We start from the raw sequence: 20,361 nt of genomic DNA, 5'->3' as shown, positions 1-20,361 counted from the left end.
CCTTTAATTCAGTAGCATAATTAAATGAAATAACTATTTCTGAAGTTTATAGGGATGGGCGGGGCAGAGGGGATTCCTCGTGGGGACTGGTGGGGACGGAGGGGATTCCTCAAGGGGACAGAGGGATTCCTCGTGGGGATGGATGGGGACGGGTAGGATTCCTCACGGGGACGGGTGGGATTTCTGTCCCTGCACAACTCTCTAGTCCAACTCCATGCTCCCCTCCATGTTTTTAGTGGCCGCTGGGGAGAAGTGCACACTGCCTTCTGGTAGCTCCTCCACCTGTGGGGAGCTGGTACTCTGAAGGGGAGGGGAAGGTGCTCTGGCGTCGGAGCCCAAGGAGACTGCCTCCATCTCGCCTCTATGGAGCGTTTCCAGCAGGTGTGTCGACACCCCCGAGATTTCCTGCATTCGATGCAGGAGCTCCTCAATATTGTCAAAATTAGTTGGGTCAGGAGGTTGTGAGACTCCAGTGGCGCTACAGCCTCTCCTTTTTGGCATACTTGCAGGTACATGTCTTTTTGAAGAAACAATGTTGAGCGAGCGCCCGTAACGAACTGCTCAGCTAACAGGTCCGTCGTAGAGAATGACACGGGGAAACAATCTGTCCCCGTCACCGGCCCACCATCCTCTGCACCGCCCCGTCACCGCCATCCCATTCACCGCCCCATCACCGTCCCCGCTGCATCCATATAAGCCTTAGTACTGTAATATTTAGCTTATTCCTTTCTTATAAATCAAAGTTCCTGCTGCTGAACTAGAGAAAGAGATGTTCAGCTGGCAGGGCTTTATTTATAAATTTTTATCAACACAACTAATATACTATTTTATCCTAAAGCAAAAAATAAATAAATAAATAAATATAATTTTTTTTTCTACCTTTGTTGTCTGGTTTCCACATCTTCTCATTCAATTCCTTCCATCCACTGTGTGTCTTCTCTCTGCGTCTTCCACTTGCTGTTACTGTGCCTCTCCCTTCACCCCTCCTCCAATTGGTCTAGCACCCATCTTCTTCCCTCCGCTCCCCCATAGTCTGGCATCTGTCTTCTTCCCACTCTGTCTTCCACATTTCCCTTCGGGGTCTGTTCCTCTCCACCCTCCTTCAATGTCTGTCCTATTCCTTTCCACCACCACCCTTCCCTCCCTCCTTTACCATCTGTTCCTTTCTACTACCCTTCAGCTCCTCTCGCGTGGCCTATCTATCTATCTACCTTCCTCCCTCTTATTTTCATGGCACGTTACAATGTAATTTGTGCAAGCCACTGGAGCCTGCAAGCTCAGTCCCTGTCCCATCCCCACAAACCATCTCGCTTCTGTGCTCCTATTTTCTCCTATGTATCTGTCATTGCCCTCCCCCCGTGTCCATATACCATCCCCATGGCATGTCCCCTTTATGTCACTGTCCCTATGCCCCATGCACATAATTTCCCCTCTTTCTGTTACCTTCCTGTGTCCAGATTTCCCCTATCTTCCTCTTCCATACCAGTGTGTCTCTCTTCTTTTCAACCCCATCTAGCTTTTTTCCCTCTTTCTTCCCCTCCCCCCCCCCCTCTTGCTTCTAGCATCTGGCTCACCTGCCTGTCCTTCCCTTTCTTTCCTGCAGTGGGTTTTTCTTTCCGTCTTCATCCCCTTGGCCCAGAATCCTTTTCCCTTTCACTCCCTCCTTCCAATTTGAGCCGGGAACACGAGCGATCGCACGGTCGCTGCAGCCACCACCCGCCTGCCCAATCGATCCTACTGTTTAGCCAGCTCTCTCCCTTCTCCTCACCTTAGTTTGTAGGCGACATGCACGCTTTCCCAAAGCGTTTTTTTCGGCGACATGCACGCTTTCCCAAAGAGCCGCGCACACGCGGCTGCTCAGTGTTCAATCTTCTGCTCTGCTGCAACTTCCTGTTTCCAGTTGCGTCAGAGCAGAAGATCGAAACTGAGCAGCAGCGGGTGCACGGCTCTTTGATAGCCTGCGGGTCGCCGAAAAAGAAAACCTACAAACTAAGGTGAGGAGAAGGGAGAGAGCTGGCTAAACACTAGGATTGGGCAGGCGGGTGTGTGCTGCGGGGACCGCGCGATCCTTCATGCCTCAATGCGGGGACAAGACCATTCACCGCCCCACGTTTTAGCAGATTGGGAAACAAAAATCAGAAAGTGCTAAACAAAAAAAGTGGCAAAGGGACTCCTGACCCCAAAAGCCATGACTTTATCAAACCATGCACAGCACACTCTAATTGTGTAGCACTATGGCATCTTACACACTTGGTTCTGTACTAATGGCAACTAGAGCTTGCACAGAAGTCTGATAATGTGCCCACATATGCTGGAATGCTGTTCTGTGCATAAAATGTTTGCAAGAGCCATACACATGCATAGATGGATATGCAACTCCAGGTGTCAATGCAGTTTTGGGTTTTGTTTGTTTGTTGTTGTTTTTTTGTGGGTTTGTTGTTTGTTTGTTGGGGGGGGGGGTTGTTCTTAGGTCTGTATGCAGCTGAAGCTGCTGTTAGAATAAAATCACATGACCATAAATAACGTGCTCAGCCTTTTGCTTCTGATTTGAATTCATAAAAAAAATAAGCACACCTCCCCTTCAGTTTTGACCTTTTTTTAACTGTGCTCTAAGTCACTGGCAGTATTGAGAAGAAATAGGCATGAAATCCCAATTAGTGTGACTGCAGACGAACAAGCTAACCTTTTAAGCCTTCCAAGAGTTGGTGTTAAAGCCCCATTGATGTGCTCAGCCTTTTTGTCTACTGTGCACTTTCTGGGCTGAATAGCTAGCACAAGGCTATGTTCAGGATTAACATCTGCACAAAACCTTTTTCTGCATCTGTGCTCCTACAAAAATTGTACACTGAAGGTACATTCACTCCACCCTAGCACCACACAAACCTTTGCACCCTTTACTGCATCAGACCCTGAGGCTTTAATGAGTAAGAGAAAGGGATCAAAGAGGGGCTGATGCAGGACCAGAGACAAGCACTGATACTTATGTTAGACAGCAGTGAGCTAAGCTAATGCCACATTTTTGCTTGCTAATTCAGTAAACAAATTATATGCAAATAGGATCTGCAGAAAACTTGCTCACTAACCCCGCCCCCTCCTTTTTACAAAATTGTAGTGCGGGTTTTAGCGCCGGCTGCAGTGATAACAGCTCTGACACTCATAGGAATTCTATGAGCACCGGAGCTGTTATGGTTTTGTAAAAGGGGTGTGAGCTAGGAGAGGGCATTAGACATATGCACATATGATTGTGCACTAAGGGCAGCTAGCATCTAAACAAAAAAAAAAAAAGCATCAGCACACATCTGTGCATGTGTTGGAATGCTCTGTGGTCTGCCAATGACACTATGCTCTACATATACTCCCCTCCCCCCTTTACAAAACCTCAAAAGTGGTTTTTAGCGCAGGCTGGCACACTGAATGCTCTGTGCTGCTCCCGACGCTCATAGAGTTCCTATGAGCATCAGGATAAGCGCAGAGTATTCAGTGCACCAGCCTGTGCTAAAAACCACTTTTGAGGTTTTGTAAAAAAGGAAGGGGGGGGGGGATAATTTTTGCCATGCTGATATTTATGCCCAGGAAGGCATCATAAGAACATAAGAATTGCAGCTGCTGGGTCAGACCAGTGGTCCATCATGCCCAGCAGTCCGTTCATGCAGCGGCCCCCAGGTCAAAGATCAGTTCTCTAAATGAGTCCAGCCTCACCTGCGTACGTTCCAGTTTAGCAGGAACTTGTCCAACTTTGTCTTGAATCCCTGGAGGGTGTTTTCCCCTATAACAGACTCTGGAAGAGCGTTCTAGTTTTCTACCACTCTCTGGGTGAAGAAAAACTTCCTTACGTTTGTACGGAATCTATCCCCCTTTCAACTTTAGACAGTGCCCTCTTGTTCTCCCTACCTCAGAGAGGGTGAACAACCTGTCCTTATCTACTAAGTCTATTCCCTTCAGTATTTTGAATGTTTCGGTCATGTCCCCTCTCAATCTCTTTTCAAGGGAGAAGAGGCCCAGTTTCTCCAATCTCTCACTGTATGGCAACTCCTCCAGCCCCTTAACCATTTTAGTTGCTCTTTTCTGGACCCTTTCGAGTAGTATCATGTCCTTCTTCATGTATGGCGACCAGTGCTGGACACAGTACTCCAGGTGAAGGTGCACCATGGCACAGGACAGCGACATGATAACCTTCTTTGATCTGTTCGTGATCCCCTTCTTAATCATTCCTAGCATTCTGTTCACTCTACATATGTGCAAATGTATGCCGATAATTTTTTTTCTGCTGAGATCTTTGGGCATCAAATCATGCATTCTTGCTCTTCCAGCACACCTCTTCCATTTGTCTTTTTTTAATTCATTCTTCATGGAGGCCAAGAAAAAATTGTTGTGGATGCTGATTCACAGTCAAAAGAACTGGGTATTATATTCTCACAGATGTACTGCAGAACAATGAGCTAACCCCTCTACCTCTTCCAAGACTTGGCATCAAAGGCTCGGCCTATAAGTCTTCTGCTCACTTCCCTGCATCGGCATAGACTCATTATCATTAATTTTTTAACATGCTGTGTGCTAGTGTCTAACCCAAGGCTTTTCGCAGGGTTATCTTGTGGAAAAAAAATGTTTTTTTTTGCATCTGTGTGCTCACAAAATAGTGGAATAAAGTCACACACTTTCTGTGGCCCCAGAGCATTAAGAGTGAGAAGAGCCTTCAGACGCATAGGACTCACATCTAATGAATGAGATTTGGCTTCTCTAAAGAGGTCACTTAACTTGTATGGCAGGAATGATCATAATTTATTTTAGTTTTCCAAAGAGAAAGGCCCAGCTTCTATAAATGGTGCCTGAAGTTAGGCATCTAGATCGGCATGCCTAGCCATTCTAGGCACCTAACTTACCCTCCCCACCCCCTTACAAAGCCACACTAGCAGCTGCCACGCAGCAATGACACTGAAGCCCATAAATTCCCAATGGGCTTTGGTGCAATTACCACTGACTGCCACAGTAATTGGTTTGTAAAAGAGGGCCTTAATTTTATTTATTAGCTCAATTGGTGCCATTAATTGAAAGCATCATTAAAAAAATGATTAAAAAAAAATATATGAATTATCTGGTAAGCGCTGAACTCTAAGATGCCTACTAGATTTAGGCACCCTCACTTAGGCCAAGAAAACACTGGTCTATATGGGAGTGTACCTAAGGTTTCAATGCCTAGTGGTGCCTAAGACTGCTTAGGTGCCACTAGGCCTGATTCTATAAACAGCACCTAGCAGATGACTGACAGTTGCGCTCAATGGTGCCGAGAAGTTTGGTCCTGATTCTATAAATGGCACCTAAGGGGTCCTTTTACAAAGGCGCGGTAGCGGTTTACGTGCGGAATACCGCGCGTTAAACCTCCTGCCGTGTTAGTACCTAACGCCTCCATTGACGAGGCGTTAGGATTTTAGGCTGCCGCGGGGTTAGCACGCCTTGATAAAAGGAGCCCTAAGTGTCTGCATTCCTTTTTTTAAAATTTCCTACGGACATGCTCAAATTTGACAGAGGAAAGGAGGAGATACGATTCAGACATTCAAATACTTGAAAGGTATTAACGTAGAACAAACTATACTCCAGAGAAAGGAAAATGATAAAACCAGAGGGCATAATTTGAGGTTGAGGGGTGGTAGATTCAAGAGCAATGTTAGGAAATTCTACTTTACGGAGAGGGTGGTGGATGCCTGGAATGTGCTCCCGAGAGAGGTGGTGGAAAGGAAAACGGTGACGGAGTTCAAAGAAGCGTGGGTTGAACACAGAGGATCTAGAAATCAGAAAATAATAGTAAATATTGAACTAAGGTCAGTACTGGGCAGACTTGCACGGTATGTGTCTGTACTGTATATGGTCTTTTGGTTGAGGATGGGCTGGGGAGGGCTTCAAAGGCTGGGAGGGTGTAGATGGGCTGGAGTGAGCTTTGATGGAGACTCCAGTAGATGGAACCTAAGCACACTACTGGGCAGGGCTCTGGGTTTCTGGCCCAGAAATATCTAAGTAAAAGGACCATTTAAACTAAATAATTAATTTATGGAACATGTCTGGTTGGGCAGACTGGATGGACCGCTCGGGTCTTTATCTGCCACCATTTACTATGTTACTGTATAACTCAGAAGGCAGGAATAACTCTAAGGAGATTGTACAATAGAATCTCAGATAACCATTACTCGGTCAACCATCCCTCTCACCCAAAAAAAATCACCGGGAAAAAAAAGTCCCTCAAAGCAGCAGCAGTATTGAACTGTGAACCCCTCCTTCCTTCAAGTCCTGAAGCAGTAAATGCAGTGGCAGTCCTGAGCCGTGAACCCCCCCCTCTCCTGCCCCAAAGCACCAGTCCTGAGACGCAAAGCCCCCCTCCCTCAAGCCTCAAAGCAGAAGTAGACAGCGATCCTGAGCCACAAACCTCCCTTACCTGAAGCAGTTGCTAGTCAGCAGGAAGTAGGCTTTGGTTTGTTTTTTGCAGTAGTTAGGGTTGAGCAACAAAGCAATCAAGGCTTTGTTACTGTTTGGATCTTCTTATCTTTGCAAACTTGGATTTTCAGCTCCAACAGAAATTAAATCTAAAAAAAGAGAATGACTGCAGCTAATGGATGATGAATGCATGTTTGCTTATCGACTATCAAGCCATGTTTTGAGTTAATTTCTACTCAAACAAGAACATCCATTGCATTGATTAAAAGTTACAGTTGATTAAAAGTTACAATTATCCATACCTAGCTTAAAGAACTTTAAATAAATAACTCTGAAATTATAAAATTGCGAAACCAACAAAAATTAAGTTATAATGTGCCACAAAAAACATTTGCTCCGTTTAGTGTGCCAGAACTAAAAAAAGTTTGGCATGGCTTTCAGTTTTGTGTCCAGTTACATCAGCCATACTACTACTAATCATTTCTATAGCACTGCTAGACATACACACAGTGGACTCACAATCTAAGCTTCATATCTAGGGCAACGGAGGGTTAAGTGACTTGCCCAAAGGTTACAAAGAGCTGCAGTGAGAATTGAACCCAGTTTGCTGGGATCAAAGCCCACTGAACTAACCATTAAGCTACTCCTGCACTCCATAACTGCAGGCATCTAAATGCAGCAAGGGTGTTTGTAACTTACTGTGTTCTGTAAGTTAGCTGCAGAATTAGCAGCACCGCCAATACCCCTTATGCTCCAGCCATGTGCATGCCCCCTTGCCTTTATATCTTATGCCACTTAAGGGTTTTCAAAGATGTCAAGGCAGATGACTTTATGCAATGTCACCTCAGTAACAACTATACAAAAATAGACAAATATACCCCCTCCCTTTTTACTAAACCGCTGAATGCCCTGTACTGCTCTCAATGCTCATAGGTTCCCTGCACTAAAACCGCTATTGCGGTTTAGTAAAAGGGGGCCATAGTGCAAAATATAGACAGCAGATATAAATTCTCAAAACGGACACATTTTGATCACTAAATTGAAAATAAAATCATTTTTCCTACCTTTGTTTGGTAATTTCATCAGTCTCTGGTTGCACTTTCTTCTTCTGACAGTGCATCTAATATTTCTTCCCTTCTTTCAGACTCCTGTATGCTTCCTCTCCTCTAGACCTCATTCCCTTCCCCAACTTCTTTCTTTCACCCTGCCCCCTTCTTTCTTTCTCTCTCCATGACCATGCCCCCTTTCTTTCTGTCTGTCTTTCTCTCTCCTTGTATGCCCCCTTTTTGTCTGTCTCTGTCTTTCTATCTCCCGTCTCCCTTCTTTCTGTCTCCCTGCCCCCCCCCTTTCTTTCTTTCTCCCTGCCCTCCCCCAAGCCACTGCCATTGGGGAATAGGCTGCCACCGCCGCCATCGGGGAACAGACCGCCACCGAGTTCTGAGCTCTCCCTGCTTCCCTTCCCCATAAAGAGGACGCTGAAGCACCGGGCCGATCAACTTTCGCCACCCAACATCAATTCTAACATCAGAGAGGAAGTTCCAAGCCACCCAGGCAACGATTGGCTGGCCCATAACTTCCTCTCCAACGTCAAGAATTGACGTCGGTTGGCGAAGTTTGGTCGGCCCTGCGCTTCAGCGTCCTCTTTACAGGAAAGGGAAGCAGGTTGGGCACCCCTGCTCTAGACGAGCCATGAGCCGCACTCAAGTGGCTAAAGAGCCGCATGCGGCTCACAAGCCGCAGTTTGCCGACCACTGGTCCAGAGGAAGGCTACTAAAATGGTGAAGGGGTCTTCGTCATAAGGCATATGGGGACAGACTTAAAGATCTCAATATGTATACTTTAGATAGAGGAAAGGTGGGAGAGGGGAGATATGATAGATATTTAAATATCTAAGTGGCATAAATGAGCATGAGTCGTCTTTCATCTGTAAGGAAGCTCTGGAATAAGAAGGCATAGGATGAAGTTAAAAGGTGATAGGCTCAGAAGTAATCTAAGGAAATACTTTTTTACAGAAAGGATGGTAGATGCGTTGAACAGTCTCCCAGAAGAAGTGGTGTAGACAGAGACTGTGTCTGAATTCAAGAAGGCGTGGGATAGGCAAGTGGGACCTCTTAGAGAGAGAAAGAGATAAATGGTTACTGTGGATGGGCAGACTAGATGGTCCATTTGGCCTTTATCTACCATCATGTTTCTATTTAATTGTTGCCGCTTATGCATGTATGCATTAAAGTGTTGTTATTCTACACATTTTGGGCCAGATTCGACGAGTAAACTATTTAGGTGCTCTATAATTAGGGATGCCTAGCTAAGTTCCACCTGGAACTCAAAGTTGAAGGAGCTTAATCGGCCTGGTAAGTGGCCACACCATTAAAAGCACATTTAAAAAATGTAAACAATTGAGTTCTGTGCAGTACTCAAGAGTGGTTCCTACCAACGCCTAAGTTGAGGCACCTAACAATGCCTACCTTTAAAGTAGGTGGTTTGGAGCATAGAATAAGCGTGGCATGACTTGGACATCATTAACCATCTGTGATAGGTGCTGGTAAATTAGGCCAGGAAAACCCTGGCCTAATATACCAGTGCCTAATATTAGGATGCCTAAGTCAAATGTAGACATGATTCTGTAGTGTAAATGGGGCCCAGTGGCTCATTGACAGCCATGCCAAGCTAGGAGTTACCGTACATACTCGAACATATAAAAAATTGGCCCAAAAATGGGAGTCCCGGTTTATATTCGGGTCATCCCCAGTGACCACCCAAAACTCTCCCGGACTTCCTGCAAACCTGCCTTAGGTTGGGACAGGAGGGATCCCTCTCGTCTCCTGCCCCAGCCGACACTAATAATTACTACCCTCCCTCGCGTACCTGTTAGTTCAGCATGTATCCTGAGCTGAAATCCTCCTGAAGATTGTAAATGTAGTAGCCAGTGACGCACCAGGGACGGCACGCAGGAGCGAGCTTTTCATGCTACTGGCCGGCCCTGCACCGCTCCTTGATAGGCTGCCACAAATTCTCGTGGGATTTGTGGTTCTCGCGGCAGCCTATCAAGAAAAGCTCGCTCCTGCATGCTGGCCTGGGTGTGCCGCTGGCTACTACCTTTACAAAGGAGGATTTCAGCGCAGGATACATGCTGGACAACCAGGGAACAGGTATGCAATGAAGGAGAGAAGGTGGTAATTATTAATGTCGGCAGGGGCAGGAGATGGGAGGGTTCCCTCCTGTCCCAGCCTACCACTAGGTGGTTTAAGTTAAGGGGAAGGGTTAATCTGCTAGCTGGGTTAGAGGGCAGAGGGGAAAAAGAGACAATCAAGCCATAGAAACATCACTGATGAGGTTGGCTCTTTTTAGGGGGAAGAGGGTACAGGAAAGGAAGATGGGACAGTGTTCAGAGCCTAGCAGGAAGGGGGGTTTGGTTCACAGCCTGGTAGGGAATGGGACTGAGTGCAGGGCAGGGAGGGGAGGGAAGGGGGCTGAGTGCAGAACCTGGCAGGGCAGGACACTTGAATATTAAGCCGCCCGACTTATATTCGAGTCAACCATTTTTTCCTCCATTTGGGGGGGGAAAATTGGGGGTCTCAACTTATATTTGAGTATAAATGGTAGGTGCCATTTATTGAATCGGGCCCTTTCTGTACAAGGGGCACATAAATGCAGGCACCCAGTTAGAAAATTCCCTATAAAAATCTCAAAGCATTGCATTTTTAGCAAAACCACTATGGTAGAAAAACACTCAAATTTTGTAGCCTGTGCATGGTTAAACACTTATGAGAGCTAGGTGGGACAGAGCTAGGAGACCAATACAGGTGAAAAAAAAATTAAGTAGAAAAACCTTGCATGTTCAACAGGTTTATAGTATTATTATAACTTCTCTCCTCAGCACGTGTGCCCCCATTGGTTGCAGAAGGAGAAGATGAAGATTACTATAGCTTTTGTTTTGCTGGGTACACTGTTTGGAGCTAGTGCAATATCTATCAACCACCTTTCTTGTTATAAGAAGGTTTTACGAGACCACAACTGCCATAACATCCCAGGCCTGGCCAATCTGCATCATATCAATGAAAATCATCAGGGTCACTTCTGGAATGGAAAAGACTGCGAGATGGTGTGTTATTGCAATTTTAGAGAATTGCTCTGCTGTCCAAAGTAAGGCAACTCTCTTTCATCTTATTTGTACTGTTATATGTGAATACTTTTCTGCATTTTATCTGCTTCATTTAGCTATTACAGTAAAAGGAAAGTTAGTAACAGAGATTTCAGTTTTCAACACCTGAAGGCAGTGTTGATGTTAGTGACATCTAACTTCACCCTTGGACTGAGGGGCATAAATGAAGTGATTTGTTTTAACTGCTTGATGCACAGCAGAAAAGCATGCAAATCATATGCATGCTATTTATAGGGCAGCCAGCTTCAGTAAGATGTTATCTCACTGATTTACCATACTTCATTCTGTATGACTTCACTATTTTAAGGTCCTCAGCGGGCCACCACACACTCAAACCATCTCATTGTGTGGGGCTTTATGCTCCCATTCGTCATTGGACCCATCTATATTTTATGTGTGCATGTGTCGCAAATATTAATTTTTTAGAAAATTTTTTTTGTATAAATACATATATGCTAAAAGTACTTAGCTTGTGGAATCGACGCTAATCGGGAGGGTAGAAACATCAATCACCCAACATGTTTCGCCCATGCAACTCAAGGGCTTTATCAAGGCTCCCTCTCCCGTTCATAACCGTTTTCTCCCACCATTTATAGGGAACAGCATCAGTAAAAGGGAAACTGTGCCTGGCACCTGCTCAGAAGAGCAATCACTAAGCACAGCTCCTCCTCCCCATCCCTCCCCCCCCCCCAATTGCTCCTGTCACTGAAAAAAAAATTAAATTTTAAACAGCTCTTTTGGGGCTCTTGTTACCTGCTGCTTCTCCCTGCCGGCTCATCCGAGCATAGCAGGGAATTCCCCCGATCAGCTGAGCTGGCAGAACTCGCCAAAGCTATTTTTCCTACGATACAAAACAACAGGAAACTCATTGGACTAAATATATAGCCCTTGATGGAAACTACATTGTGTTAACTTGCTTTTTTTTTTTTTTTTACCAAAGTTTTCAAACCACCCTCCTAGGTTTTGTGAATTTTTTCTGTGCATTGATCTCTACAGGCAGTTGTCTGTTATTTACTTTTATGCGGTTTGTTTCATACCTTATTTACCATGGACCCCTGAGGAAAGTGTGTTGTCCGAAACACGGACCATGTCGGGTCCTTTGGTTGGTAATAAGGTTGTATATTACTGCATTTTTATATGAGTATAATAAACTTTGCCTGCATCCTATACATAGCCTACAGTTTTCATTTGGTTTCCTCTAGTAGATCTAAGGATCACACACCATTTTGGGTGCCCAAATTTAGAAGCCATTTATAGAATCCCGGGGCATATTTGTCAAACCAGGGAATTTATACCATTTTCTATTTTCAGAGTGGTTATCCAAAGCAGTTTGGAAGTGAAAAGAATTCTATGATTTTTCAATGTTAAATTTATACATTCTTAAAGTAACTTACCCCCTCTTCTATTAAACTGTGCTAGCAGTTTTTAGCGCAGAGAGCCACGCTGCTCCCGACGCTCATGGGAACTCTATGAGCGTTGGGAGCAGCGCGGGCCATTCAGCGCGGCTCACCGCGCTAGAAAACTGCTAGCGCAGCTTAATAGAAGAGGCCCTTAGTATGATTTACTAATCACCTCTATAAAGAGGTTCATTCAAGGCAGTATACAACAGGTACAGTTTAGCGCAAAACTTACAATGTTGTTATGACCACTAAGTCTGACCTTTTTATTCTTTCAGAGACATTTTCTTTGGACCAAAGATCTCTTTTGTAATACCTTGCAACAACACCTGATAAAATCTTCATGTTGCAGTAGGAAGGAAAGCAGGATTCTGATGAGGAAGACCATGATGACTCTTAAATCCAGTTGTTTCACTCAGACCAACTGAGTACAGACTAACTTTTCCAAAAGAAACAATGTTATCTTATTCACTATAATGACCCAAGTACAATGATTTTCATGATCAGCTCTTTTTTGTGCTAAATGGTATAATGCTCCTTTCCAATACAGGCTACATTTATTTTTCTGGTACCTTTTACTGTAGTGGGTAAGTAGTGACTTCTGTGTAAAATTATTCCCTTTTCCACATTTTTGTTTCACAGAAGTCCAGTCATTTTCTTTTCCCTCAGAAATAATTCCGTCCTGCAACAATATTCTCATCCCTCCTATTTTTCAGAGTGCTCAGTTAAAGAATCAATACTGCAATAAATGTTTTAAAACAGTTCAACAGCAAGAAGGGGGCTTTTCATTACCCCTGATCTGTGGTTTTATTATAAGAAATGTAGAGAAATGTTTGAAAGCAGTTTTTCCTAGTCACTCCCACTGTGATGACTATGAGAGTTGACAGTTGCCTGAATCCTCTGCCATTCTTACATACCGTGTGTCCCTGAAAATAAGACCTACCCCGAAAATAAGCCCTAGCATGATTTTCAGGGTAGTTCTTAATATAAGCCCTACCCCCCAAAATAAGCCCTAGTCGTAGGCAGCCGCGCTTTCCCCTACCCCCGCTGCGCAGCCAAACCGCTGCTGACCCTCCACTCCGATCCCCGCCGACCGCGACCATTAATACCTTCCGGCAGAGGAGCGTCGAGCCAGCAGCACTCACAAGCTGCTTTGCGGCCTTCTTGCTGGGGCCTTCTGTCATCAGTACACAGAAGGCCCCAGCGAAGCAGCCTGTGAATGCTGCTGGCCTAACGCTCCTCTGCCAGAAGGTATTTATGGTTGCGGTCAGCAGGGATCAGTTAGGAGGAAAGGATGAAGGGTCAGCAGGGGTTTGGTAGTTCGGCTGCGCGGCGGCAGGTGCTCAAGGTTTGTGCTGCACAAGGGATGGGAAGGAGAGAAGGATGGAAGCTGGGCAAGGGTTCTGCTGCACAGGGGGATGGGAGGGATAGAAAGATGCTGCAGAAGGAAGGCACAAGGGGATGGGTGAGAACGGAGGAAAGATATTGCACATGTGGGGGAAAGCAAAGAGAAAGAATTAGGAGGAAGGGAGAGATGATCATGTACGTGAAAAAAATAAGCCCTACCCAAAAATAAGACCTAGTGCCTTTTTTGGGCCCCAAAAGAATATGACACTATCTTATTTTCAGGGAAACACGGTACTTGCTCAAAGATGAGCATACGGAATATGGCTAAAGAGCACCCTAAAGGAAACAACTTTTTTTTCCAAAATAAAAGGGCAAGGTCTTAAAAAAAACAAAACCCAAAACATGGCCCAAGAAAAAAAAAGAAATCTTTATTTTTATTTTATTTCTGTTATTTGCTATATCGCAATTCCAAATGGTCATTGCGGTATATAGTCTAAAAAGATACAATAAAAGAACTCCATCAAAAAATGGTAAAGAACACAAGCAGCAGACATTCATTCCAAAAGCATACTGTGTTTCTCAGACAGAGACACTGTAGGTCAATGCAAAGGTTATTTTAAAATAATATTAACAGACAGAAGCCAGTAAATTGTATTCCAAGGATTGCTAAATAGTACCAACATTTAACAGAATAGAATTTCATCCTCTGGAACTTTGGTTTTAATGTTAAAATAGAAATCTTTAAATGTGCAAACTTTTATTTCAGCCTCAGCTTTGGAAGAGTATTATGAGCTGTGCAACTTTTGAAGGTAATTATCAAAGGCATTGCCATAAAACAAGAATTTATCCATGAAAATGGCTTTTTTAAAACATGCACGTTTACAGTAACAGGAGGGGGGGGGCTCTTCTATAACTGGGTACCTCTGTTTAAACATCCTGAGGATGCCTAGGCACATAGATCCTGTTATAGAATACCAGCATAACCTAATATTGGCATGTAGCAAAGCTACTTACCTGTAGCAGGTGTTCTCCATGGACACCAGGCTGAATATTTTCACATCTGGCCGACATCATCTACAAAGCCCAACATTTATGCAGAAAGTTCTAGTTGCACCATACCATGCAGGTGCCTTCCCACCCAACGCATGAGCAGTAGTCCCACAGTTCTGATATAGCTTGTAGAATACAAATCCAAAGGAAGGTGGGAGGGTATGTGAGAATATTCAGCCTGCTGTCCTCAGAGAACACCCGCTTCAGTTAATAACTTTGCTTTCTCCAAGGACAAGGAGGCTAGTAATTCTCACATCTGGGAAGCTCTAGCTAGGCAGGATAATAGGGACTCAAAATGTCGAGGCCTGCTCAGTAATTAACCTACAAAACAAACACATTCTAATGTGGAGGTGTAGCCTGGATCATAAAAAATGGGCCTGGGGGAGGGGGTGAAGTTGGATTTTAGACATCAAACAAATTCTGCAGGGCTATCATGTCGAGAATTCTGTTCAACACAGTAGTGAAATGTGAATGTGTGAACAGAAGCCCATGTTGCAGCCTTGCAAATCTCCTCTATGGAGGCTGATCTCAAGTGGGCTATCAACATCAGATTGGCTGTGGCATTATGAGCCTTGACATCACCCCTAAGAACCCAGCCTGGGAATAAGCAAAGCAGATGCAATCTGCTAGCTAGTGCTGCCCGATTCAGGAAACAAATTTCGATTCGATTTAGCCTATTGAATCGGTTTTTCGATTCGATTTTCCTGCCCAGTTGGGTGTTTTTATAAAACATCCTGGTGGGTTTATTTTTTAGCCTCTTCACCCCCTTTGCCTTTTTCTAACCACACTGGTGCAGTGGCGTAAGCAAAATAAACAAATAAAAAATACTTTTCCTCTCTCTGTTAAATCCTAGCTCACGTTTGCAGTCTAACAACAGTTCTAGCAGAATACACTTTTCAAATCTGACATACTGTAATCACAAAACAGAAAATAAAATTATTTTTTCTACCTTTTATTGTCTGGTCAATATTCAAATCTTGATGATCCCAGGCTCTGGTTGTCTTCTGATAACTTGCTTGCCAGGGTCTCCTTCTTTTCTTCTTTCTCCGTGCTAACCATCAATCTTCTATCTCTGTCCTCCCCTTCCGTTTCCCTTCCCTCCCCTGGAGGTCTGGTATCTTTCCTTTTTTTCATCTCTATGCACAGATCCATCTTTTCTCAACTACCCTTTCATACAGCATCTCTCCCTCCTTCCCCACCACCCCAGGGTCCACCATCTCTCCCTTTTGGTTCCCAACTACCCTCCTATCCAGTATCTCTATCCACCCCTCCACACCATCCCTTGTGTCCAACTTCTCTCCCTTTCTGTTCCTTCCCTCTCTAAATCCAATTATCCACCATCTCTCTCCCACTCCTCTGTTTTTAGACCCATTATTTCTTCCCCCTCAAAGTCCGGCATATGCACGTCTCTTGGAACCCCCCTCTTCCCTCCCTCCGTGTACTTCTACAACAGGGCTCCCTCCCCTGAAGGTCTGTCCCCGCTGAAGGGTACCCCACCCCTGAAGGCCTGTTCCACCCAAAGATCTGTCCTCTCTGAAGGCCTGCACCCCCCGAACATCTACACCCCGCCCCTGAAGGCCTGCCTGTCCCCCCTGAAGGCCTGCACCCCACCCCTGAAGGCCTATCCTCCACGAAGAACTGTACCTCTCCCCAAAGGTCTGTCTCCCCCTGCAGGCCTGCACCCCCCCCCCCCCCGAAGGCCTACACTCCACCCTTGAAGGCCTGCACCCCACCCCTGAAGGCTTGTCCCCACTTGAAGGCCTGTCCGCCCCGAAGGACTGCACCTCTCCCCCGGAAAGCCTGTCCCCCCCCAAAGAACTGTACCTCCCCCCGAAGGTCTGTCTCCCCCTGAAGGCCTGCACCCCCCTGAAGGCCTACACCCCACCCCTGAAGGCCTACACCCCCCCAAAGAATTGTACCTCCCCCTCGAAGGTCTGTCTCCCCCTGAAGGCCTGCAACCCTCTGAAGGCTTACAACCCCCCTGAAGGCCTGTCCCCCGTTGAAAGCAGTCTGGGATGGACTCTTTTGGAGGAAGCTCTCGTGGAATCTGAGTGAAATGAAGACAGTATTCTTCCCTGATTATTGACAGCACCCAGAGGTCGAATGTAATGGTCTCCCAAAGATGGTAAAAATGATGGAGACGACCTCTGATGGGAAGAGGTTATGTTCTGTTTGAGACAGTCAAAAAGGCTGAGAAGCCTTTGGGGTAACAGAAGGCTGAGGTTTCTGTTGCTTTTGCTGTTGTTGCGGTTTCTTGGGAGGTGCTCAAGTATAAGGAGCTGCCCTCGGAGGATAACGCCTCTGATAGGATGGAAGAGGTCGAGAAGACTTGGAAGGAGCTGGCTTAGGCTTTGGTCTGATGATGGAAGCAAAAGATTTCTCATGCTCAGACAACTTCTTGGTGGCGGCCTCTATCGATTCATCAAAGAGGTCATTGCCTTCACAAGGAATATTGGCCATACGATCCTGAATGTTGGGATCCATATCAAAGGTGCGAAGCCAGGCAAGGCAGCACTTCGCTACTGAGAAAGCAGTGACCCTTGAGAAAGTTCAAAGGCATGATAAGATGACTGAAGAAGGTGTAACCGGAGTTGTGCTAAAGTAGCAATGACTTGCTAGAACTCTAAAAGCTTGTGTTGACCAAGGTCTTTAGAAAAGCCAGGGAGTATATCAATAAAATACTTGAAATAAGTAGTAAAGATAAAATTATAATTTAAAACCCTGGAGGCCTCATCGAATTTTGATAAAGATGATGGCCAAACTTGTCCATGGTCCTGCCCTCTCTACCAGGAGGGATGGTAGAATAGACCCTGGAAGGATGACTCCTCTTAGATTCCACAAGAAGGGACTGATGAGATAGTTGAGAGTTCTCAAAGCCCTTGCAATATACAGTTCTATATCTCGATTCCAACTTGCCTGGAACAGCAGGGATGGCATAAGGAGTCTCCAGGTTTCGTTTGAAAGTTTGAGAAAGAAGCCTGTTAAGAGGAAGTTTGAGAGACTCTGCAGGAGGCCGAGGCAAACTCATTCCCTCTAAATACTCCTTAGAGTACTTAGAACCAGAGTCCAATTTAAGATCCAAGTCCTCAGCCATTTGACGGAGGAAGGAGTTAAAGGACAATTGATCCGCAAGAAGATGGCCTCGAGAGGGACTTGATGACCTCAAGGCACCTTGAGTGGAAAACGAAGGTGAGGCCTCTCTGGAGTATTGATATCCCAGCGAATAAGCAGACTGGGACGAGGCACTGGGAGAAGCAGAGCCTTCAGGTTCTGCTATTGGTATCCTGGATCGAGGAGTTGGAGGCCTCGAAGAGCTAGAAGGCCTGGACAAGGAAGGTTTCTCTCTGGAGGAGGACCTGCGCCTTGATGAGGGCCTCGATTAGTGATGAGAGTGCTGCCTGGAAGCAGGTCTCGTGCGAGATCGAGGAGACTTCACCCTATGCTTCGTAACGGGCAATGCCTTATGTGAGGATATAGGGCTGGAAGCTGTAGGTCAGGGGTGTCCAACCTATTGGCTTCCCTGGGCCGCACTGGCTGAAAAAAATGTTTCTGGGGCTGCGCAAACGCTGCAGCAAGACAGAGGAGGGAGCCAGCAAGATAGTAAACACCCGGGGGCAGCAGAGGAAAACACTGCATCGCCCTTGACTGGGGCCGCACAAAATACTTCACGGGGCCGCATAAGGCCCTTGGGCCACAGGTTGGACACCCCTGCTGTAGATCAAAGTCCCATAGACTCTGTGGTCTGGATCGAGGTATCTTGAAGCACTCACAAAGATTCGGCTCCTTGTATGGAGTGTGAGGATTCCATACGAGACACTTGCAAAGACTCGACTCCTTGCATAGAGTGTGAAAATTCAAGACCAGACACTCGCAAAGACTGGACTCCTTGCATAGAGTGTGTAGATTCGAGGCACAGGCAAGGATTCAACCTCTTGTGAGACTGCTGAGTGCCCAGGCTGGACTGCAGGAGGTAGAGTCGAGGCAGGACTATATTTGGTCAGTAACTGAACAAATTCCCGCTCTAAAATGGTCTGGATGGTAGCCTGCAATTGTGGATCCGAGTCTGAAACTGGACCACTTGCTGAGGCTAAAGGCTCCAAGGACGAAGAGGAAGAATGCTTCGACTTGGAGGAATGATGTTTAGGTAGCTTGAGGACTACCGCTGGAACCGTCTGCTGAGGTATCTGACCTGAGGGAAGTTCAAGGGAAGATTTGGCAGATTTATTCGAGTATCGAGGACGTTCTAAAAGAGGAAGGTCTGATGAGAGTTGAGGTCAAAGTCGTGGAGGCAGGAGAACACCCTGTAGCAGGCCTGACCGAATCGGAGGTCGAGGGTGTAGCAGGGTTTCCATACCTAAAATCTCTTCCACTTGAACTCGACGTCTGAGGGTTCGAGATTGAAGGGTAGCACAGTCAACACACAACTCCGGGCAATGATCAGACCTCAGACACTGAAGGCACCAGAGGTGTGAGTCAATGAGGGAGAATGCACGCTGGCACTGGCTATACTTCTTGAAGCCCGTGACCGGCCTGGACATAGAAGGAAAGATAGCCGCCGCAAAGTCGAAGCCCGCAGGCTGAGAGCGTGTGACAGGCCCAGCCAGTCACTCGATGAAAAAATTCAACTTTTTTTTTTTCTTCAATGACCGAAAGAAAAGCACAGTGACACAGTAATAAGAAAATAAAACACAAGCCGCAGTGAGAGAAGGCACGAAGCAAACTAAGTTCAGCGTAGAAACATAGAAACATAGAAATTGACGGCAGAAAAGGGCCACAGCCCATCGAGTCTGCCCATACCAATGACCCACTCCCTGACTTCTACTCCCCTATAGATCCCACGTGAATATCCCATTTCCTCTTGAAATCCAACACGCTGCTGGCCTCAATCACCTGCTGAGGCAGCTCTTTCCAATGATCGACCACCCTTTCGGTGAAGAAATACTTCCTAGCATCACCTTGAAACTTCCCTCCCCTGATTTTCAGCGAATGCCCTCTGGTTACCGAGGGCCCTGTAAGACTGAAGATATCATCTTTCACCTCTATATGCCCTGTGATATACTTAAAGGTCTCAATCATGTCCCCCCTCTCTCTTCGCTCCTCCAGTGAGTACATCCGCAATTTTTTTAACCTTTCCTCATACGTGAGATCCCTGAGCCCCAAGACCATCCTGGTAGCCATACGCTGAACCGACTCAACTCTCAACACATCTTTCCGGTAGTGTGGTCTCCAGAATTGAACACAATACTCGAGATGGGGTCTCACCATGGATCTGTACAGTGGCATTATGACTTCAGGTTTTCTGCTGACAAAACCCCTCCGGATGCAGCCCATCATTTGTCTTGCCCTGGACGAAGCCTTCTCCACCTGATTGGCAGCCTTCATATCATCGCTAATGATCACTCCTAAATCACGTTCCACCGTGGTCCTGGACAAGGTTTCACCATTTAGTGAGTAAGTTCTGTGTGGATTTTTTTTGCCTAGGTGCATTACTTTACATTTTTTAGCATTGAAGCCTAGCTGCCAAGTTGATGACCACTGTTCCAATTTCTGTAGGTCTTGCATCATAAAGTCAGGAACACTGCCTTTGCCTACTATGTTGCATAGTTTGGCGTCGTCGGCAAACAGTGATACTTTTCCTCTAAGCCCTTGGGTCAAATCTCCTATGAATAAATTGAATAGAATCGGCCCTAAGACGGAGCCCTGAGGTACTCCACTCGTTACTGCTGATGTTTTGGAGGGGGTACCGTTTACCATTACCCTTTGAAGCCTACCATCTAACCAATCCTTTACCCATGCAGTGAATGTATCCCCTAATCCCATCGATTTTAGTTTGTTCAACAGCCTGCGGTGTGGGACGCTATCAAAAGCTTTGCTGAAGTCCAAATATATCACATCCAGGGACTCCCCGGCATCCAGACAACTGGTCACCCAGTCAAAGAAGTCAATCAGATTAGATTGGCAGGACCTTCCCCTGGTAAATCC

The 20,361-nt window shown here is 45.8% G+C and overlaps 1 protein-coding gene across 4 annotated transcripts in view; it reads left to right on the top strand.

Moving 5' to 3' along the window:
* Window positions 1-13,076, top strand: part of SCRG1 (stimulator of chondrogenesis 1) — a 140,199-nt gene extending 127,123 nt beyond the window's left edge. For all 4 annotated transcript variants that reach the window (XM_033942568.1, XM_033942577.1, XM_033942559.1 and 1 more), the window contains 2 exons: window positions 10,301-10,566; window positions 12,261-13,076. In XM_033942568.1, the coding sequence (XP_033798459.1) occupies window positions 10,334-10,566; window positions 12,261-12,315 (288 nt within the window). In that variant the 5' untranslated portion in view covers window positions 10,301-10,333 and the 3' untranslated portion in view covers window positions 12,316-13,076. The remainder of the gene's footprint in view (window positions 1-10,300; window positions 10,567-12,260) is intronic.
* Window positions 13,077-20,361: the final 7,285 nt, after the last annotated feature.

This window comes from Geotrypetes seraphini, chromosome 1 (genome assembly GCF_902459505.1).
Source record: "Geotrypetes seraphini chromosome 1, aGeoSer1.1, whole genome shotgun sequence".
Taxonomy (NCBI): Eukaryota; Metazoa; Chordata; class Amphibia; order Gymnophiona; family Dermophiidae; genus Geotrypetes; species Geotrypetes seraphini.
Note: the sequence above shows the minus strand (reverse complement) of the source record. Positions and strands in the feature narration are given on the sequence as shown.